This window comes from Ornithodoros turicata, chromosome 2, assembly GCF_037126465.1.
Source record: "Ornithodoros turicata isolate Travis chromosome 2, ASM3712646v1, whole genome shotgun sequence".
NCBI classification, from domain to species: domain Eukaryota; kingdom Metazoa; phylum Arthropoda; class Arachnida; order Ixodida; family Argasidae; genus Ornithodoros; species Ornithodoros turicata.
Genome location: NC_088202.1, coordinates 106573291 through 106589996, shown reverse-complemented (window position 1 = coordinate 106589996; position 16706 = coordinate 106573291). Strand labels below are relative to the sequence as shown.

At 44.8% G+C, this 16706-nt stretch overlaps 1 protein-coding gene across 1 annotated transcript in view; it reads right to left on the bottom strand.

The window, feature by feature from the left end:
* Positions 1–1092: 1092 nt before the first annotated feature.
* Positions 1093–16706, bottom strand: part of LOC135385926 (KAT8 regulatory NSL complex subunit 1-like) — a 70459-nt gene continuing 54845 nt past the window's right edge. Inside the window, exons 3-9 of the mRNA XM_064615555.1 lie at positions 12407–12494; positions 12180–12283; positions 11974–12090; positions 9928–10041; positions 8122–8263; positions 6145–6214; positions 1093–2184 (exon numbers count right to left, since the gene is read on the bottom strand). Coding sequence (XP_064471625.1) covers positions 1558–2184; positions 6145–6214; positions 8122–8263; positions 9928–10041; positions 11974–12090; positions 12180–12283; positions 12407–12494 — 1262 coding nt within the window. The 3' untranslated portion in view covers positions 1093–1557. The remainder of the gene's footprint in view (positions 2185–6144; positions 6215–8121; positions 8264–9927; positions 10042–11973; positions 12091–12179; positions 12284–12406; positions 12495–16706) is intronic.

The window sequence follows — 16706 nt, the reverse complement described above, 5'->3', positions numbered from 1 at the left end:
TTGCTTCAATAAATTACTAAAATTATCAGAAATCTCTCCATTTCCCAGTTTACTAGTTGTCACATGGCAAGCTCATAGTCTTACAAGAACACAAAGTCACGCAAGACTCAATTCTGTCCAATACATCCTGTTCTTCAACACAAGGACTGCAAAATAAAGTTCCTTAAAGTGAGATGAGTGTTGTCAATCCATTAATGGACACTGCCTGCTTTGCAAAAAAAAAAAATGTATGGAGCTACTGAATGAACTAAAGCTAGGACTGTCAGCAGCCATAAGCATTTTTGTTATTTTGTATTTGCAACGTAAAAAAAAACAAATATATACTGTGGAATAGCCTTTCTGTACTACAAAAGGATAACAAAACTGATTATGCTGCAACTGCAGGTCCAAAGTTCTCACTAAAACAAGTTACTAAGCCACCCAGAATAAATTTGTGTACCGAGCGAACCACTGACATCTGGGTTGGGCAATCTGTGTAAGCTGGAGCACCAGCACGCTTTTTTTGGAAATGTGATGTAATGTCCAGCTGCAAAACTGCTGCTTAGGAAGTCACTCACACTATGTTTTAGATTATTACGAACCCTGCAAGGTTACTGGACGCCTCCAATTTTGCACGAAAACATTCAGACCCACAAGTGAAAAGGAAAAGAAGAAAAGGCTCCAATAAGAAACATTCATCTTAATTTTCATACTTTGTGTGAATTATTTATTCCTAAAAATGTAAACACTGAAGGAAAAAGAAATGAGGGGGGGGGGGAACTGCTAATGTGTGTGTGTGCTTGGTCCACTCCGACCCATAAAATGCTGCCAACTTTTGGAAAGGAACAGGCTACATCAGAGACCAACTTGTTTAACCGATGCACAACACGTGTGACAGAATGACTATGGTACATGTACTTCCGGAAAAAAAAGAAGAAGAAAAAAAGGAAAAAATAACAGAAGATCTTCCATCCCTACCAAGCTTTGCCAATGCTCTGATTGCTTTGGTGTCACACTCCTCTGTAACACAACCAAGCTTTTGATAATGGGTATGATGGGGCAGAAACCAATGTGTTCCTAGGCAGAAAGTACTGGGAGACTATGATACATACGTGTATGTGTGTATATATATTATATATGTACATTACATACACACACAATGAAAAAGAAAATACAACAAATAAACAAGCAAAGAAAATCTTGCCAACACTACCAACAGCTCCCAGTTAATGGAAGCAGCACAGCTGCAACTGCTACCTATACGGGTCAGTTCAGATTGCAGCACAGAACTCTGGTCAGAGTAGGTGTCCATCACTGTCAAATGCAAGGCTCAGTCTACTGTATGTCCTTTGCACACCAATGGCATCACAGTGCTTGTAACAAACAAACGAAAGAGGATCGGCCGCTACGATCAACACCAAAGAAGCAGACATGGTGACAGGTACTGTATCATGTTGAACCAAATGCCCTCAGCTCTGCAAGTTGTCTCACACAAAACAATGCCCCACTACGTGCTTCTTCAACGTTGTCTCAACGTTGCCTCACCGCGGGAGGGTTCTCGAAACGACAGATCACTGGCTATCTCTTGGCCAGCTTCAAGACAAGGTTCTGCTTCTTCTCAGAATTGACGACAGTCCACTCTGGATCATTTGGATCTTCTCCTGGAGGGAGACTCGACAGAGAGGACGCCGGAGAGGATGGAAGTTGAGAGGTCAACTGAAGTGACGCCGAAGCGGCCAGTGTGACTGGCGGTGGGGAACCTGGTGATGCGAGGCTCTGTGACAGAGAATCTGGAGGGGGGTAACTCGAAGTCGGCGACGCGGGAGACGGGGAACCGGGCGGTGGAGTCGAAGGCCGTTCCGAGGGTGGTGTGGGTGGCCTTAGGTGTGGAGATGATTCGAGCATGCTGCTGACATCTTCGTCGCAGAGCGGGAAAGTGCGCAGCTCATAGGGGGCTACCTCGTACCAGTCCTCTTCAGCTGGTGACATGACTGGAGATTCCATAATGTCCACGACTTCGGAGCAGCTGTCTTGGGTACGCAGCCGAGAGCGCCCTCCACGTGGTGGGTGGGAGAGTTGAGAGTTGGGATGTGGGAGCTGTGACACAGCATTTGATTTGGAGAGAAGTCCCGCAAACCTGTGGCGTTCTTCTTCCTCGCACACGTTATGGCGAACAGTAAAAGCTTCGTCCGACAGGTCTTCCACCTGGGTGAGTAGGAGGGATTCAGTTAGAAGGGCTCAATGGATATATATATATATATATATATATACAGGGTGTCTTCTTTTTAGGCGATACAGATTTTTCATTAAAAAAACTATAAGGGCTATAGACATACTGTTTTCACGTCTATCATCTCTGGGCCGGCGGACGTTCTGGGCCATATGTTGCTAGACCATCAAATGACTAATTACCTAAAAATCGTTAATTAACTTTTTAATTATAAAAGCTATGAAGTTGTCCCAATGAGAACATCTGTTCCTTTCGGCGACCTGATATCGTAGCCGTTTTCAGAACAAAAATTCGTTCGGTAGATTGTCCGCAAAAAATTCGTGAAGGAACACACTTTTTTCTTTATTTTGTTCATTGCGCATGTTCAGAGACCCGTCTTTCCCTTGTCCCCAATGCTAGAGGGCAAAAGAGCACACTGTCGCCTCTGGCATCCTGGAATAAGATTAAGAGAAAAAAGAAAATGCAACCCAAGATAAGGGCAGTCCCGATAGCGTCACCCGATACATGTGGTTTTGTTTTGTTTCCGCAAGGTAAAGCTAATCTTCGACGCATGAGGCTCCTTCACCATCTCACATTGGGGGTGAAGGAATAACGCAATGAACAAAATAAAGAAAAAAATTGTGTTCCTTCACGATTTTTTTGCGGACGATCTACCGAACGGATTTTTGTTCTGAAAATGGCTACGATATCAGGTCATCGAAAGGAACAGATGTTCTCACTGCAACAACTTCGTAGCTTTTATAATTAAAAAGTTAACGATTTTTAGGTAATTAGTCATTTGATGGTCGAGCAACATATGGCCCAGAACGTCCGCCGGCCCAGAGATTATAGAAGTGAAAACAGTATGACTATAGCCATTTGTTTTTTATGAAAAATCTATCGCCTAAAAAAAAGACACCCTGTATATATACTAGATGAAAGGGGTTAGGATGACCGCGAACTTAAATAGCTGAAATGAAAAATGAAACACAGACTACGAAGGTACGGGAAGTAAGAAAAAGGGGGATAATTTGTTTACATTTAAGATACTTGGAATGCTAAAAGGGTTGTGTATGTTGAAGTTGCGGTCGGACGGCTACGTAATTATAGTTGAGATAAATGGGAGACAGAAGATTGTAAGTTGTTCAACCTCTTATCAGTCTTGTGGCCACACTTAGCTATTTCGTCCCGACCAAGGCGGAGCTTCCGCCGTAACGTAGACGTCGCCCCTAACTTTTATAACTTTTAAGTTTTAATAAGCTCCTGTCTTCCATTTATCTCAACATGCGCTATATATATATATTATACAGTCAACCCTCGATTTATGAACCGTCGATTTATGAATTCCCTCGTTTTATGAACACGAGCACGGGGAACCAAACTTTTTCCATTCATTTTTCCCTCGTTTTATGAACCTCGATATTCGAATAATGAACGGAATTTCTGGGAACCAACTAGGAGATGCCCAGCGTTTTTGCCCTCAATTTATGAACGGATAGTTCAGAGGTCAACAGAAACCTTCAAAGGGATAATTCCGTGGTCTCATGAATGACGCCTGAACGGACAAAACGTTTTCCAGGTATTGCACCCTCGGTCCTTAACCCCTCGAAATCCGAACAACAAACGGGTTTTCCGGGGTCGCACATGGTGCGACCAAGCGGAAGGCATGGTCCAAAGCAAAATTAAACAATTTAGTATTGCATAATAAACAGAGTGTGAATGCGCTAACGTCTGTTCTTTGTGAGACTGATACAGCAGAAGGCATGGTCAAAAGCAAAATTACACAGTATATGACATTATAAACACAATCCCAACTCGGAAATACTGTTCCATTTGCTCGATAGTACTCAGTTAACGGAATTTTCGATTTATGAATCCCTCGATTTATGGATTTTTCGGGGAACCGAGGGTTGACTGTATATGAAAATTAAATGTTTCCCAAAGCCTAGGAAATAGTTCGACTATGATGTACAAGTGCAGAAATTCCATGTGAGCGTCTGCTGCCTTTTTATTGGGATGAGACACAGGTAGATCACAACAGAGTACAATCCTGGGACCGAAAATTTGTTAGGATAAAGAGGAGTTCGAGCCAAAGGGAATCACTTTGAATGAGGGCTCAGTGATGCACTGCCAGTGCGTACTATAACTGCATCGGAGATGCTTTATCGCTTGCTAGGCCCTGCTGCAAAACGTCACAAATATAAGATGCTTATTCATATTCCAAAATACATTCGCTGACCGTTAATTCGGGCTTGTAGAAGCCACAAAATTTGTCCAAATTATCGAGCCGCCTGAATTAGTAGCCAATGACGAAAATCCGCTTCCAACAATGGCCTTTATTACAGACATTCAAATTGGATCGAGAAAACTGTCAATGCCCGTCTGTTTAGCAGCACGCGCATGGGAAAGAATGTCGCATCGCATTTCTGCTAAGGTCGCGGTGTCGGAATACACAGTTCAGAGCGCGTCGATGGCCGCGATTGACGGAGGATCCCCAACGTCAGCGACACTGCCACCGTCATCGTCATCCCATCCGTCCGTGGGCAAGTTAAGAACCTGGGCGACGATCTCGTCATCTGCAAATTCACCCCAAGGTTCGGTGCATCAGTCAACGTCGTCGTAAGTGTCGAATGTTACGCCAGCTGAAATCACCGTTCCCGTGCCGTAGAGGTCATAAACCAACAGTCAGGCTGTCCACTGAACTATTGTAGTCATTGTCACTTCCACTGTCCAAGGCAGTCTGCTCTACACTCCTGGGAGCCTCAGACGATGAACGGTCTTCTTCGTCATCTATACACATAATGTTTGTGCTGGTTCCATCACAGTCACTGGATGTACTGGATCACTGGTCACTGGATCACATGTAGTCACTGGATGCCGCCATTTTATCACTTTCGCTTCTCGTGCTGCAGGTCACGTGAGACACAACTTTGCACACGTGTGTGCTTCGCCTCCCCGGACGCGGCACGCTGGGAGAGTCGGCGGACTGACAGGCAGGCTCAGAAGTTTGATCTCCCGATGTTGGAGTTCGAAACATAGATTTGCACAAAGAAGTATGCGAGGTCGGGACAAAATCCGTAAGAATTATAGAGTACTGACTCCCAGAAATGGTCCTAATTATTGGAAGTGAAAATGGACTGGCTCTATGGGGACTTTGATGAATCCAATGTTTTTGTCCGCAATTTTGGAAAGTCCGAATTATTGGGGTCCGAATTAAAGGTCGGCGACTTTATTTATTTACAGGCAAGTGCAAAAACATATGAGAGCAGACAATAATCTCATGTACGTGCTTGTCTTCGCTTCTTCAGCCACAATTCTGTCAACACTGTTTGCAACCTCGAACCCAACCCAATCACGAACCCTGAGGTTATGAGTATCTCCAAGGAAATTCAAGAAAACATCGGCAGTCATCCAAGCCTTATTGTTGGTTCTGTAGTCAACAGGAAGGGTCTTGACTCCCCTCTTAAAACGGGGGGTCAAGACTCTTACTTTTGCCGACCACAAGTAAGCGACACTGTTCTGTGTCAGTCTCGTTTGCGCACACCCATTATGCTGATTCATTCCTTCCTCCTCTTTCCTCTGGCACAAGGATCACCTTTATTGAGCTGAACGCTTAATAAGTCCACGACATGCTAGCAGCGCGTGGCCGAGCGCTTCTGAGCGGGTGCGGAGTTGGGCACTACTGGGCAATCTCAGCTAGAATTATCTGGAAGTTCGAATTAAGAGATTTCAAACGAATAGGATTGCATCGCACTTTGCAAATGAGCGGAATCTTTTCGTGCGCAGGAGCCTGTAAAAAGTTAGTAAGCATACTCAAGCAACTCTTCCACATCAAGTTGATCGAGTAGTGTTGCTTCAATGAAAGCCTGCCGTGTGTTGTCAGTGAGAGCAATACCCATTACTATGACTTTCATTCACAAATCAAAGGTCCCTGAAGAATTACATGGGCAACTCACCTCTTCTTTTGATTCAAGAGGATCCACCTGGAGGGTGCCATTCAATTCCTCTTCAGTCAACTCCCTCCACCTGAATGAATGTGAAGAACATGAAGTTGAGAATAAGTACGCCCTTGTGTTTTCGGGTTTAATGTCTTAAGACTCAGGGTTAAAAATTGGGGAAAAAGAATGGGGAAAAGATGCTGTTCCAAAGTCCTGAAGATGCTCCCGCACAAAGAAATGTGGTGGTTTTGACCAGTGTGCCAGAAGCCTTCCATTTCTCAACCACAAATTTTAGTATCAAGAGGAAACAAAGGTAGTGCTGCTCAACATGCTCGTTCACCACTCCAAGCATGAAAATATGTGAAACATCTTTTTACCCTTCAGCCCACACCCTCATCCAGAAATTTTCCCATTAACTTAACACGCTAGGCAAGCTAGCTGGTGTCACTTGATGTTAATACAGTAAAATCTCATTAAGTCAAATGCCGGTTAAGAACAAAATTAGGCTTAAGTCGAACGCCCACGATGTCCCATGCACTGCCTCTATTCCTATAATGTAAATAATACCTGCTTTAGTCGGAATCGTTTAAGTCGAAATCACGGCGAAGCCGAACAAATGTTTCGTCCCAGGCGACATTTTTCATCTGTTTAAGTCGAATTTCACTTCGGATCAGTAAACACCACCTTTCTCGACTATGGATCGCCATGATCGGCCAAGTTCTTCAAGCCAGCCAACACAATCCAATCCAAGTCCGCAATCGAAAGTCGACGGGATCGAGGCTTGCGTGATTCCAAAACTAGCGCAAGACGCTGTGCTCGGGCTAGGCTGTTCGGGGCCGAAGACGCTAGATGAGGACGCGGTGATGTGAAAGTCAAGAACTGTGTGTACTGTGCGTGCGCTGTTAAGTTTTGTGCGACATGTCATACTCGACGCTGAGGCAACGCAGGTTGAAGACTCACACGCTTGCAAAAAGCGCGAGCTGATAGCAGCGGTTGAAGCCGGCACAAAATCGAAAGGAGAGATTGCCGCGGACTTCCGGGTACCAAACAGCACATTATCCACAATTCTGGCGAAGAAGTCGAAGATTTTGTTAAGTGCCAGCAGTTTACGGGCCAATTTTTATCAGAATTTGGCAGTTGTTTGATAAGTCAAAATACCGCTTAAGTCAAACTAACTGGTCTGGATGGTGGGTGTTTGAGTTAATGAGATTTTACTGCATTGCCTTGAGTTTGAGTTCTGTCATGTGTTCATCTCGTCCTGTGTTTTCTCTCCAACTCAAGGCAATGCTAACATCAAGAAATCCCATTTGCACATCAAGAGGTCGCCATTATGCTGACACTGAAGCATGTTCAGGCACACTATAGCAGCCCACATACCACATGCAAAATGCAAATGTCAATTCAACTTTGTTTACGACTTTGTAATCTGTCATGAGAATACACAGTGTAGGCCTAAGTGCATACACCAACGGAAGCTTAATTTTGAGCAGTCTTGTCTACCTCCCCATGTTAAAGTGGAATCACAGCCCTCTATCAGTCCTGATTAGAAAAATGTGGAAGCTCCCGAAAATAATTAGGCTCCAATCATTTCTAGGTACAGCTCTAGGCACAGCCTAAGATGACAAACACAAGTGCTCGTGTTTGCTGTCTCTCCACGCTTTGGCTCTAGGCACATGTTCACATAGTTCTGAAAATGACTCCCATGGCTTAATAGCGAATCGTGAAGCACCAAACAAAAGTCAAATGCAGCGCAAAAAATTGAAGCAGGGATTGCTCTTGCCGCAGATTGGTCGAGTCCTGCTCAGTTTTACAGTTGTGCTAAGTTTTGAGGAAGAAACCTTCTTGCAAAAAATATAGAGATAATTCTTCAAAAATTTCGTGGTACGTGTACAAAGCTTTGTGCATGGAATTACTGCACCTGACCTAACACGATTCACTGTTTTGGGTTAAATGCCAGAAATTATGTGTTTGCTGTTCATTAATGCGCACACTCACTTTGGTGTAAGGATTTCTTTGTAAGGAAGGCGTTCTACGCGAGTGGCAGACGCCAGGCTGTAGGGGATAACAATATTGTTGATGTCAAATGCATTCTCCCCTCGTCGCCTTCGAAGCACATCCTGTAGTATCGACCGCTGACCTGCAAAGAGGTAATTGGCAGTAGAGTAAGCAGCAAGGATCTGCGTATAAGCAGCACATATCTGGAATATTTCGAACACAATATCTGTTAAGTAAAAAAGTTTCTTTACACTGTCAATTTACACTTGCTATGGCTAACATTTCTGAAACACAACAGTACTATGTCATTTGTTACACATGATGATTTATTCTAGTAACATTCACACAAATAGTGTTCGTTCTTATTGTGCAACATTCTGAGAGCTTTTTAATCTTTTTTTTTTTTTTCATCAAAGCAAGCAGCAGTAATTTTCAAACAGATAGTGAAAAATGCATATAAGTGCCTAAGTGTATGCTCCCTGCACTAACACAGCTTACCCACTGAAGTGCTTAATCTTAGCTGGTCTTAGTAATCTTAGTAGACTGCTTAAAGTGCCACTCCGGACTAGGTGCTTCAAGGATTCTATACACGAAATCTCAATCCTGTTTAGGAACGCTGTGCATTTCTGTCAATTTTTGAAGATCTGCTTAGCTTCCACAAGTTCGATGACGCAAGGAGCGGGTGGACGTAATCATAAGCCCACAAATTGCAATGATGTCATGTTCTGGAGAGGGCACTCGTCTCCTAGAAACGACGCCGGCGTCCGGGGAGAGTCACGTGGTGGAGAAGTCACGTGATGCTGATCGAGAGAAGAGAAAATGAGAGAGATTTCTTCTCCCTCCTTGTGTTTTCTGGAAGGTCGGAGCGGTTGGTTGGGTGTGTCACGTGGGGCTCCGCTAAAGGAGTGCAAAAAGGGAGCGACCCGGAAGACACGGAGGGCAATAACGTTGCGAGATGGCAGCTGGGCGCTCTGTCGGAGCCGAACATGACGTCACAGTTCTCGAAAATAAAAATTAATTTACTGTAGCTACCGCATTACGTAGAGCCAAAATATTTTACAGGAATGTAAAGTGAGACACAAGATTTCAGTAACATAGCTTTGGTAGGATTCTGAAGACATGTGATTTAGTCCATAGTGGCACTGTAATCTTGTGAGCACTGCTACACCAACAGTGCACCAGTAGCTATCAGGAGATGTCATCAGTGACACAATTCCTACAAAGTGCTTGACAAGTATGGGGAAAAAGTACCGCACCACATACTTTTATCTATCTGCAGCTGGGTACAGATCACTTGAGCAAGAGTATTAAAGCCGTCCACAGACTATATATAGGGAGTGACTTTTTCGGGTTAAATGCTTTTCACGGATTTGGGGGGTAAAAATCAGGCGCTATTTTTAAATCTGTAATTCAGGGAGAAATCGGGCGATAATTGTGCCTTCGGGTATTATCGGGTGTTTTCGTATCTCCTATTGTCTATTAAGTCCTTTCCTAATCTCTCTTTTTATCCTTCTTTTTGTTTTCTTTTCTGCAGGATCGTGACCTTCCAGCGGTAATCCCTGAAAGCATAGACGGTGTTGACACACATGGGTGTGTTGCTGGGATTCCCATTCTTACATGTGTTACACGTGGCGACCTTTGTTCGTCTTCAGTGGAAACGTCACATTGAGGATTTCATAGTGACTGGAATATGGGGAGAAATCGGGTTTAACCAGAAAAAGTCACTCACTAACTATATACCAGACACATAGAATTTTTCACGCAGCCTCGCTGAAAAGAACCCTCTACTGTTACTCTGTTCCTTACCTATTGTGCCCTCCCCTGAACAGGGTGCAGGAGATGGCACAGGCGATGCGGCCTTAGAGCTGCCACTGGATGCCGTAGAAAGGCTACGCTGGCGCTCCCGATGTTTCATAGACACTACAAAGTGAAACCAAGAAAGTATTTCCCTCTTGCAACACTTCCCGTTCAAGCGCTGTCCAGCTGTTCTCTGAAATTCTCTTTCAGACTTATGCCTCGGATTGAAATACGTTTTCGAAGTGGTATTTGCATTATCCGTCGAATTTATTTATTTATTTGAATTAACGTGTCATGTAACTGTCAGCTGTGCAGGATTACCAACCGAAGCTACTTTTGCCTAATGAGGGATTTTTTAGTGGCCACATGAGTTCTAACATTGGCCTGCATATTTTAATGAACTCATTTGAGAATACAATTTCACACGGTTACAAAACCTATTTCTTGAGAGTGCCATTTCTTTGTTGGGATTTGTGATGGATGATTGCAAAAGGGGGACCTGATAGCGGAGAGCAGTTGACGGAAGTTCAAGGTACGGGCCTTTCCTCCAAGGACATGTCGATTATAGTTTAGTTAACAAGAACAAGCAAAGTCATTCAAGGTAGCTCCCAGCAAGCGAGAACATTCTTGACGCATTGTTGGATAACCAAGTGCAAAACCTGTGTGCATCTTGTTAAGTGGAAACATTGCAACGCCCTAATGGGAACAATGTTTTTATGCCACTTTTCTTTTCGTCCTTTTTCAAGTTGCTCTAGTGTAACAGCTATGTATCCTCCTATGTATTCCCTCTCTACAGTACACAATGCCACTTTGTGACGCTGCAGGGTACCCATAATAAAGAAAGAAATAGATGTACCTTCTGAGAGCTCAACTACGCTGATAGGGGTATAACCATTGCAGCACTACAGTGTTCTATGCAGGCTATCACACTGTTCGAAAAGCAATCATTTCGAACACAAAAATTCACTATATGCCCAGCCGTGCAAACGTGGCCTCTACTGCACATGTCTTCAAAGACTCTACTTTTCTACAATTTCTACTATAACGGATAACATGGGAATAAATACACGGAAAGCGATCGGTCGACACACATGTAACTGTTGATGTAGATGACATAGATAGCGATGACACAGGTTGCGGTGGCACTAACGTATTTCCTTAAATTACAGCAGGCAGTGGAAATACTTGAAAAAGAGGCACTACACATGAAGATTTCCTTCTTTCCTTACACATTATGACTTGTTACGAACCGCTGTCCATCTCTTTCATGTACGCTCTCTCATTAGATCTTTGGGTGATGCATTTTCCTGGACAATCCAATTTATGGAATGATGGCAGCTGAAGAAAAGGCACCAGCTGTGGGATTTGAACCCGCACACTCTGACTGCCGGTCAGAGAATCCCACTGTTGATGCCTTTTCTTCAACTGCCCTCGTTCAATTGCAGTATGCAACTGGGTGTTGTGAGGCTTGTGTTGTGTTTGCCCTCCTCCGTTTAATTGCCTCATCGACTACAAAGTTAAATCCAGTTTATGCAACACCACCTAGATACAGAAAGCCTGCTTACTCGTCGACGTGACGTAAACACTAAGAGTCAGTCAATTAGGATCGCGTTTTCAACAGCCATAGCCAATCATGAACGTGCTCTCAGCGGTTGTAACCACAAAGGCGATCCGCCGCCGGCTTCATGGGCAGCAACTGTCGTCTGCGAGTAAACGTCACCCGTACTAAATGGGAAAACAAAATAAAGCGCAACATGGTCCCATATTTTTCTCGAGACTGATTAAAGCGTGGTGCAATTTTAGACTGCAGGTCCAAATTTGCGAAGTTAGCTGGAATCATTTGCAAGTTTCGCAGAACGGCGAATTGCGGTAGCAGACGAATTCTGACTTCATATGCCGACGTAGCGGAGAAGGGAGAAGAGGCAATGAGCAGGCCTTCTGTACCTAGGTGGCGTTGGTTTACATCCCACGACCTCATGCGAGAAATTTATCGTGAATGCTCTACTACCGTATATCTGCACAGCCACGGAACAGCATAGTAGCAAACAAACCTACCGAGAGAATAGGTGTCCGAACGCCTAAAACGGCTGTCAGAGCTGTCATCATCTAGCACCTCTCTGTCCACGTGTCTTCGATATGCTCGTTTCTTTTCACTGTGATGTCTTCGCATTTCTGCAGAATTTTGTTGAAGTTGCGTTAAGACTTTCTATCACATGTTCACACTGACAATGAGGATGGGACCATTAAAAGTAAGCCCTTACTGGCAGAAGACAACAGTGATTGGGCTGCATTGTGGGCCAACTTTCTGCTCTTCTTCCGCGCCTGGTCAATGGCCAAACCAGACACCTGTGCCAGCCTCGATTTCCTGCGCAGATTAGTTTTTCTATTCACACCTGCACTGCTTGTCAGCCCAAACAATATGAGTGCACGTAAAACGATGTAGTAGAAGGCAGAGACACATGTGTGAAAGATGCGCAGGGATACTCACTTCCTCAGTGACGCTGATGCCTTCAAAGCCAACTTCTGTAGCTCTCCCGTTCGCAGCAGCATTTCAAAATGCAGGTTTAATGGCATGTCTGAAAAGCACGAGAAAAACTCTTTTAACCTTTAAGTGTTTTCTTTGGGTAATGCAAAACAAATCCCTATCCTGAACATGTAACTGACACATGTAGCCTCTATAACGTACGTGTGCAACTAGGCTCTGGGGGGTTTCTAGATGACCCAACCGCCCTCAATTTCTGCTGTCAGATGGTGGTTCAAATGACCTTCCCTGTACCCCGGGTGAAACGAGTATCGCACCCCAAAACGAGACACACAACAGGAATGCATCAGAATTGCATCCCCAAACAAGAATGCATATATAGCACCCCTATCCAGTAGAAAGCGCTTCATGGAATTTGTGCTTCGGTTGCTTTACTTTGAGAATATGCGTTGCTGTCTCAACGTGCACAGTCTACTGCTGAAGCACACAGGGTGCCATTTTACACCGGCATGGTATATTAGACCTAACTTCAATCACCTCCGTCTTTGAGGTGCCCAGAAGATCGTTCCAACGATGCCCAATGTTTAAAAATTCAGATTTTTTTTCAAGTGATAAACAGTTTCACTGCATTTATTTCAAACTTTTTGTTCTCTCTGTTGATAATTTGCGCCCCAAAAAATCTTGCCACTAGTGCAATCTATCATGTGAACTGAAGAAATGAAGCCGGGCATTTGAAGAAGGCAGCAGGGCACAATGCCCATTGCATGCAGCTCTCAGTGTTGCAAACCGGTGCATGGGGTAGGCACAAATAAGTGTACAGGATGGAGGCCCCAAGAAAGGGAACATCACGTTCACATAAGCCCTCAAGACACATTTCAGAGCGGAACATGGAGAGTGTTTATTGGACACATCGAAAATATTTTGCTCTTTGGTTGCCAGGTGGTGGACAACTGGGAAAGAGGCCCAGTAAGATTGAATCTTCCAGGTTCGTTAATACAATTAACTGCACTCAGAAACAATGTGGCCAAAATTGAACATCTGTGTGCAATAAGGGGATAAAGTTGACTTATCCCCTTTTAAGTATTTTTGTTGCAATGACATGACAGTACGATTCAGGCTGCTCCCCTACACACAGATGATTTCACCCTACCCGGCATCACCATTATCAATCACTTGTGAAAACTGCTTTTTTTTTCCTTTACATTTTATTTTTTTCTGCGATAACCCTGTGCATGCGGTGTTAATTGAAAAAAAAAAGGGGATATGTCATGTTCCCGGACCTTGTTCAATTTCTGTTAAGTCAGACACCAAAAACCGATGCAACAGGACATGCATGTTGAGTAGACACACACACATGTTACACATTTTGCATTTGCATTATTCGAGAAAACCTAGCTGCGATTGCCATACCACATATTCACGTGAAGTTTTCTCTGTTTGGGATTTTTCAATTTATACCCCTCATTGCATACAGACGTTGAATTATATACAGCACAGCCAATGTTCACGAAGTGCGCAAAGTCGCATTGTGCACTACTTGTACCATGTACGTGCTCGCATTCATTTACACCTTGGAGTTCAAACCAACGAAATGGAAAAAACAAGAAATGGAAAAAACAAGAAGTGGGCCAAAACATCCGACGCAGATGGACATCTCCTCCACGTTCCAGTTGCCAACAGCAACGTGACTCCACAAAAGCGCGAAAAGCCTGCGTGCAAGCAGCTTCGCGGGAAGGAGGGAAGGGTACGCTCGGGGTAACTGCAGCACGCGAAAACGAGAGGGGGGACAACACACAAGAGGGAAGAGCGGAAGGCGTTGCTCGTTGCAGCGCAGCCAGGAACCGCGCCGTTTCGTGCTCATACCGATAGGCAACGCCACGCGGCTGGTTCACGTTTCTCCTTCGCGCCAAAATTGCGTAAGCCCCGCTGTAGCTCCGCAGCTCCGCACCCACAAAACGCCGAGTCAGCGCTACTGGGAACAGGACGTAGTCGTCCACCAGAAATGAACTTTTTTTTTGGCGCAGATCGAAGTACTGCTCCTGAACATCGTTCATGAAGCGTATTAGGCACGCGTGAAAGTTCGCCTTTGCTGCTAATGATGTTACCAAGTTGATCATTGGTGATATGAGTGCCCGTGACGTTGATATCACTAGTAAATTCTACTCGCAAATGTATACGCTTAACAATCTCCCGGAATTGACAACCGAAAGTAAACTCATCATTTTATAGTGGAAGTTAGATTGCTTCAGATCACTTTATGATCTCGTTATGGCTTAATAATTTAGTACCGATTCAACAGGATGCACAAATACAATATCCTGGACCGTCCGGATTACTTAGTTCTTTCTCGTTCCGCAAATTGCCTCAGGGATAAGGTGAGAAACACGAATACTTATGCGCTGCCGATAGTTTAGTTGCGGTTTTCTACGATGTTGCAGAGCTGTGGTATCAGAAGAATGCTCTTTTTTTTTTTCGGTAGCTTTACAGTGACACTCCCATATTCAAACTAAGCTGAAGCTGCTAAAAGCACGAGATCGCCGTCGGTAAACCCTCGAAAGATGTTCAAAAGCTGGCTGATATTCGCCTCTCCAACTACCTATAGAGGCGCTCGCGTCGTCCTGAAGATGGCGGAGAAAAGAATGATTGCAGATGAATAAATCGCTCTGCTTCATGCCTTCTTCCACGAGACATGCACGCTTCAAAAATTGTACAAATAACATTACTCGTGCGTGCTCAAGCAGCACAACATCTTGACCCAATACTGGCCCAATATTGGGCCAGTATTGCCAATATTTGTCCAATAGTGGACCAAGATGTTGTGCTGCTTGGGGGTTTCCTGCTGTCTTCGTTCACGCCGCTCCTGCGATAGTATATTTTTCCTCTTCTCCTTCTCGGCATTGAATATTCTTCTCCGCAGCAGTTTTGCACTGCGGAATTGAGCAGTGCTGTTGCTGTTTGAGCTCCGTAAGCGGGGAAACTCCATCGCACATGAAGGGAAGTTGCGGCAGTGTCGGGTCAGCGCGAAATATACATTTCTTGTGCTGTTACTATCATCACGTGCTATCATTCATTGAGTGCTTCTGCTGGGGTCCGCTAGATGGCGAGCAGCCAGCATGCACTCCTACAATACACACAGTCACCGTGGAAAATATTTCAATCCAAGTGTTGTCCACATGAACTTTATAGCGAGCGCTTTCGTTGCCGTTTTTTTTTTATTTTTTTAATTGAGTGCTACCGCCGCGAAACAACTGCGGTTATGAGCGGCGTACAGATGGAGAGAGGACGACAGGAAGGAGTGGGTGACAACGGGGGTTAGTATGCGTCCTGGGCAGTCTTCAGGGGCAACTGTGGCGACATTCATCCGGAAGGTCTGCCGGACAGCGTACCCGGTGCCGGGATTTGAACCCGCGTCACCTCCCAGTCTTGGCGTGGAAGGCGGCCACCTAACCAGTATGCCATGCGAGCTGGTCTTGCGTGGCAGTGACGTCACCGTTTGTAGCTCCCGGTTTCTCTTCTGTCATGCAATCGATCCTCGGGTTCGTGACAAAACTTGCTGCTTGCGAATTATCATATCTGGGAACACTCCTCGATCAGCTTTATCTCGGTCGCACACAGCTGTGACGTCCGCCGAGGTGCTGTAGCACACATTTTAACGTCACACGATGTGAACATGTTGTTAATTTTTTTTTTTCTAATTTATCTCAAAAACTACAACGCTCAGCTGGATGAAACTTTGCCCGTGGTATCTGCACGTAACTCACAGCGCAATACAACTCAAATAATTCGGTTGACGGCTCGAGACAGTGACTGCCGTAAAAGCCACAGGAATCGCGCGGAGAGATCCCGAGGGCTGCTGCCGACCTCGGTAGCGTCACCCTGTCGCCAACGGGTGCAGAATGCGGCCCATCACTTCTAGTTCACTGTACCATTACTTTCTGAAGCTGCCGTTGTGTAAGTGACGTGCGCTGAGATATTGCGTTACGTAAACCAGCAAACAAAACATGCACGTCTGCATGAACAGGCCAGTCGACCTGCACAATGCGACGCATCCAGCATGGGTGTCAGGTTGAGTAACACCCCGCGAATCATTCTTCTTGCTGGGAATGGGCGGTCTCGGTGAAATAAAAAAAGAACATAGAAACAATGCTTGATGGAATGAGAATTGAGCTTAGAGAAAAAAGGAGCGACCGCTAAATGAACTGAATCATGAGCTCAGAAAAATCATCCGCCCCTCTCCCACCAGGGGGGCTACGAGCACGGATTTACTCAGAGCCGACCGATTTACCTGACCGAGAAACAGTATAAG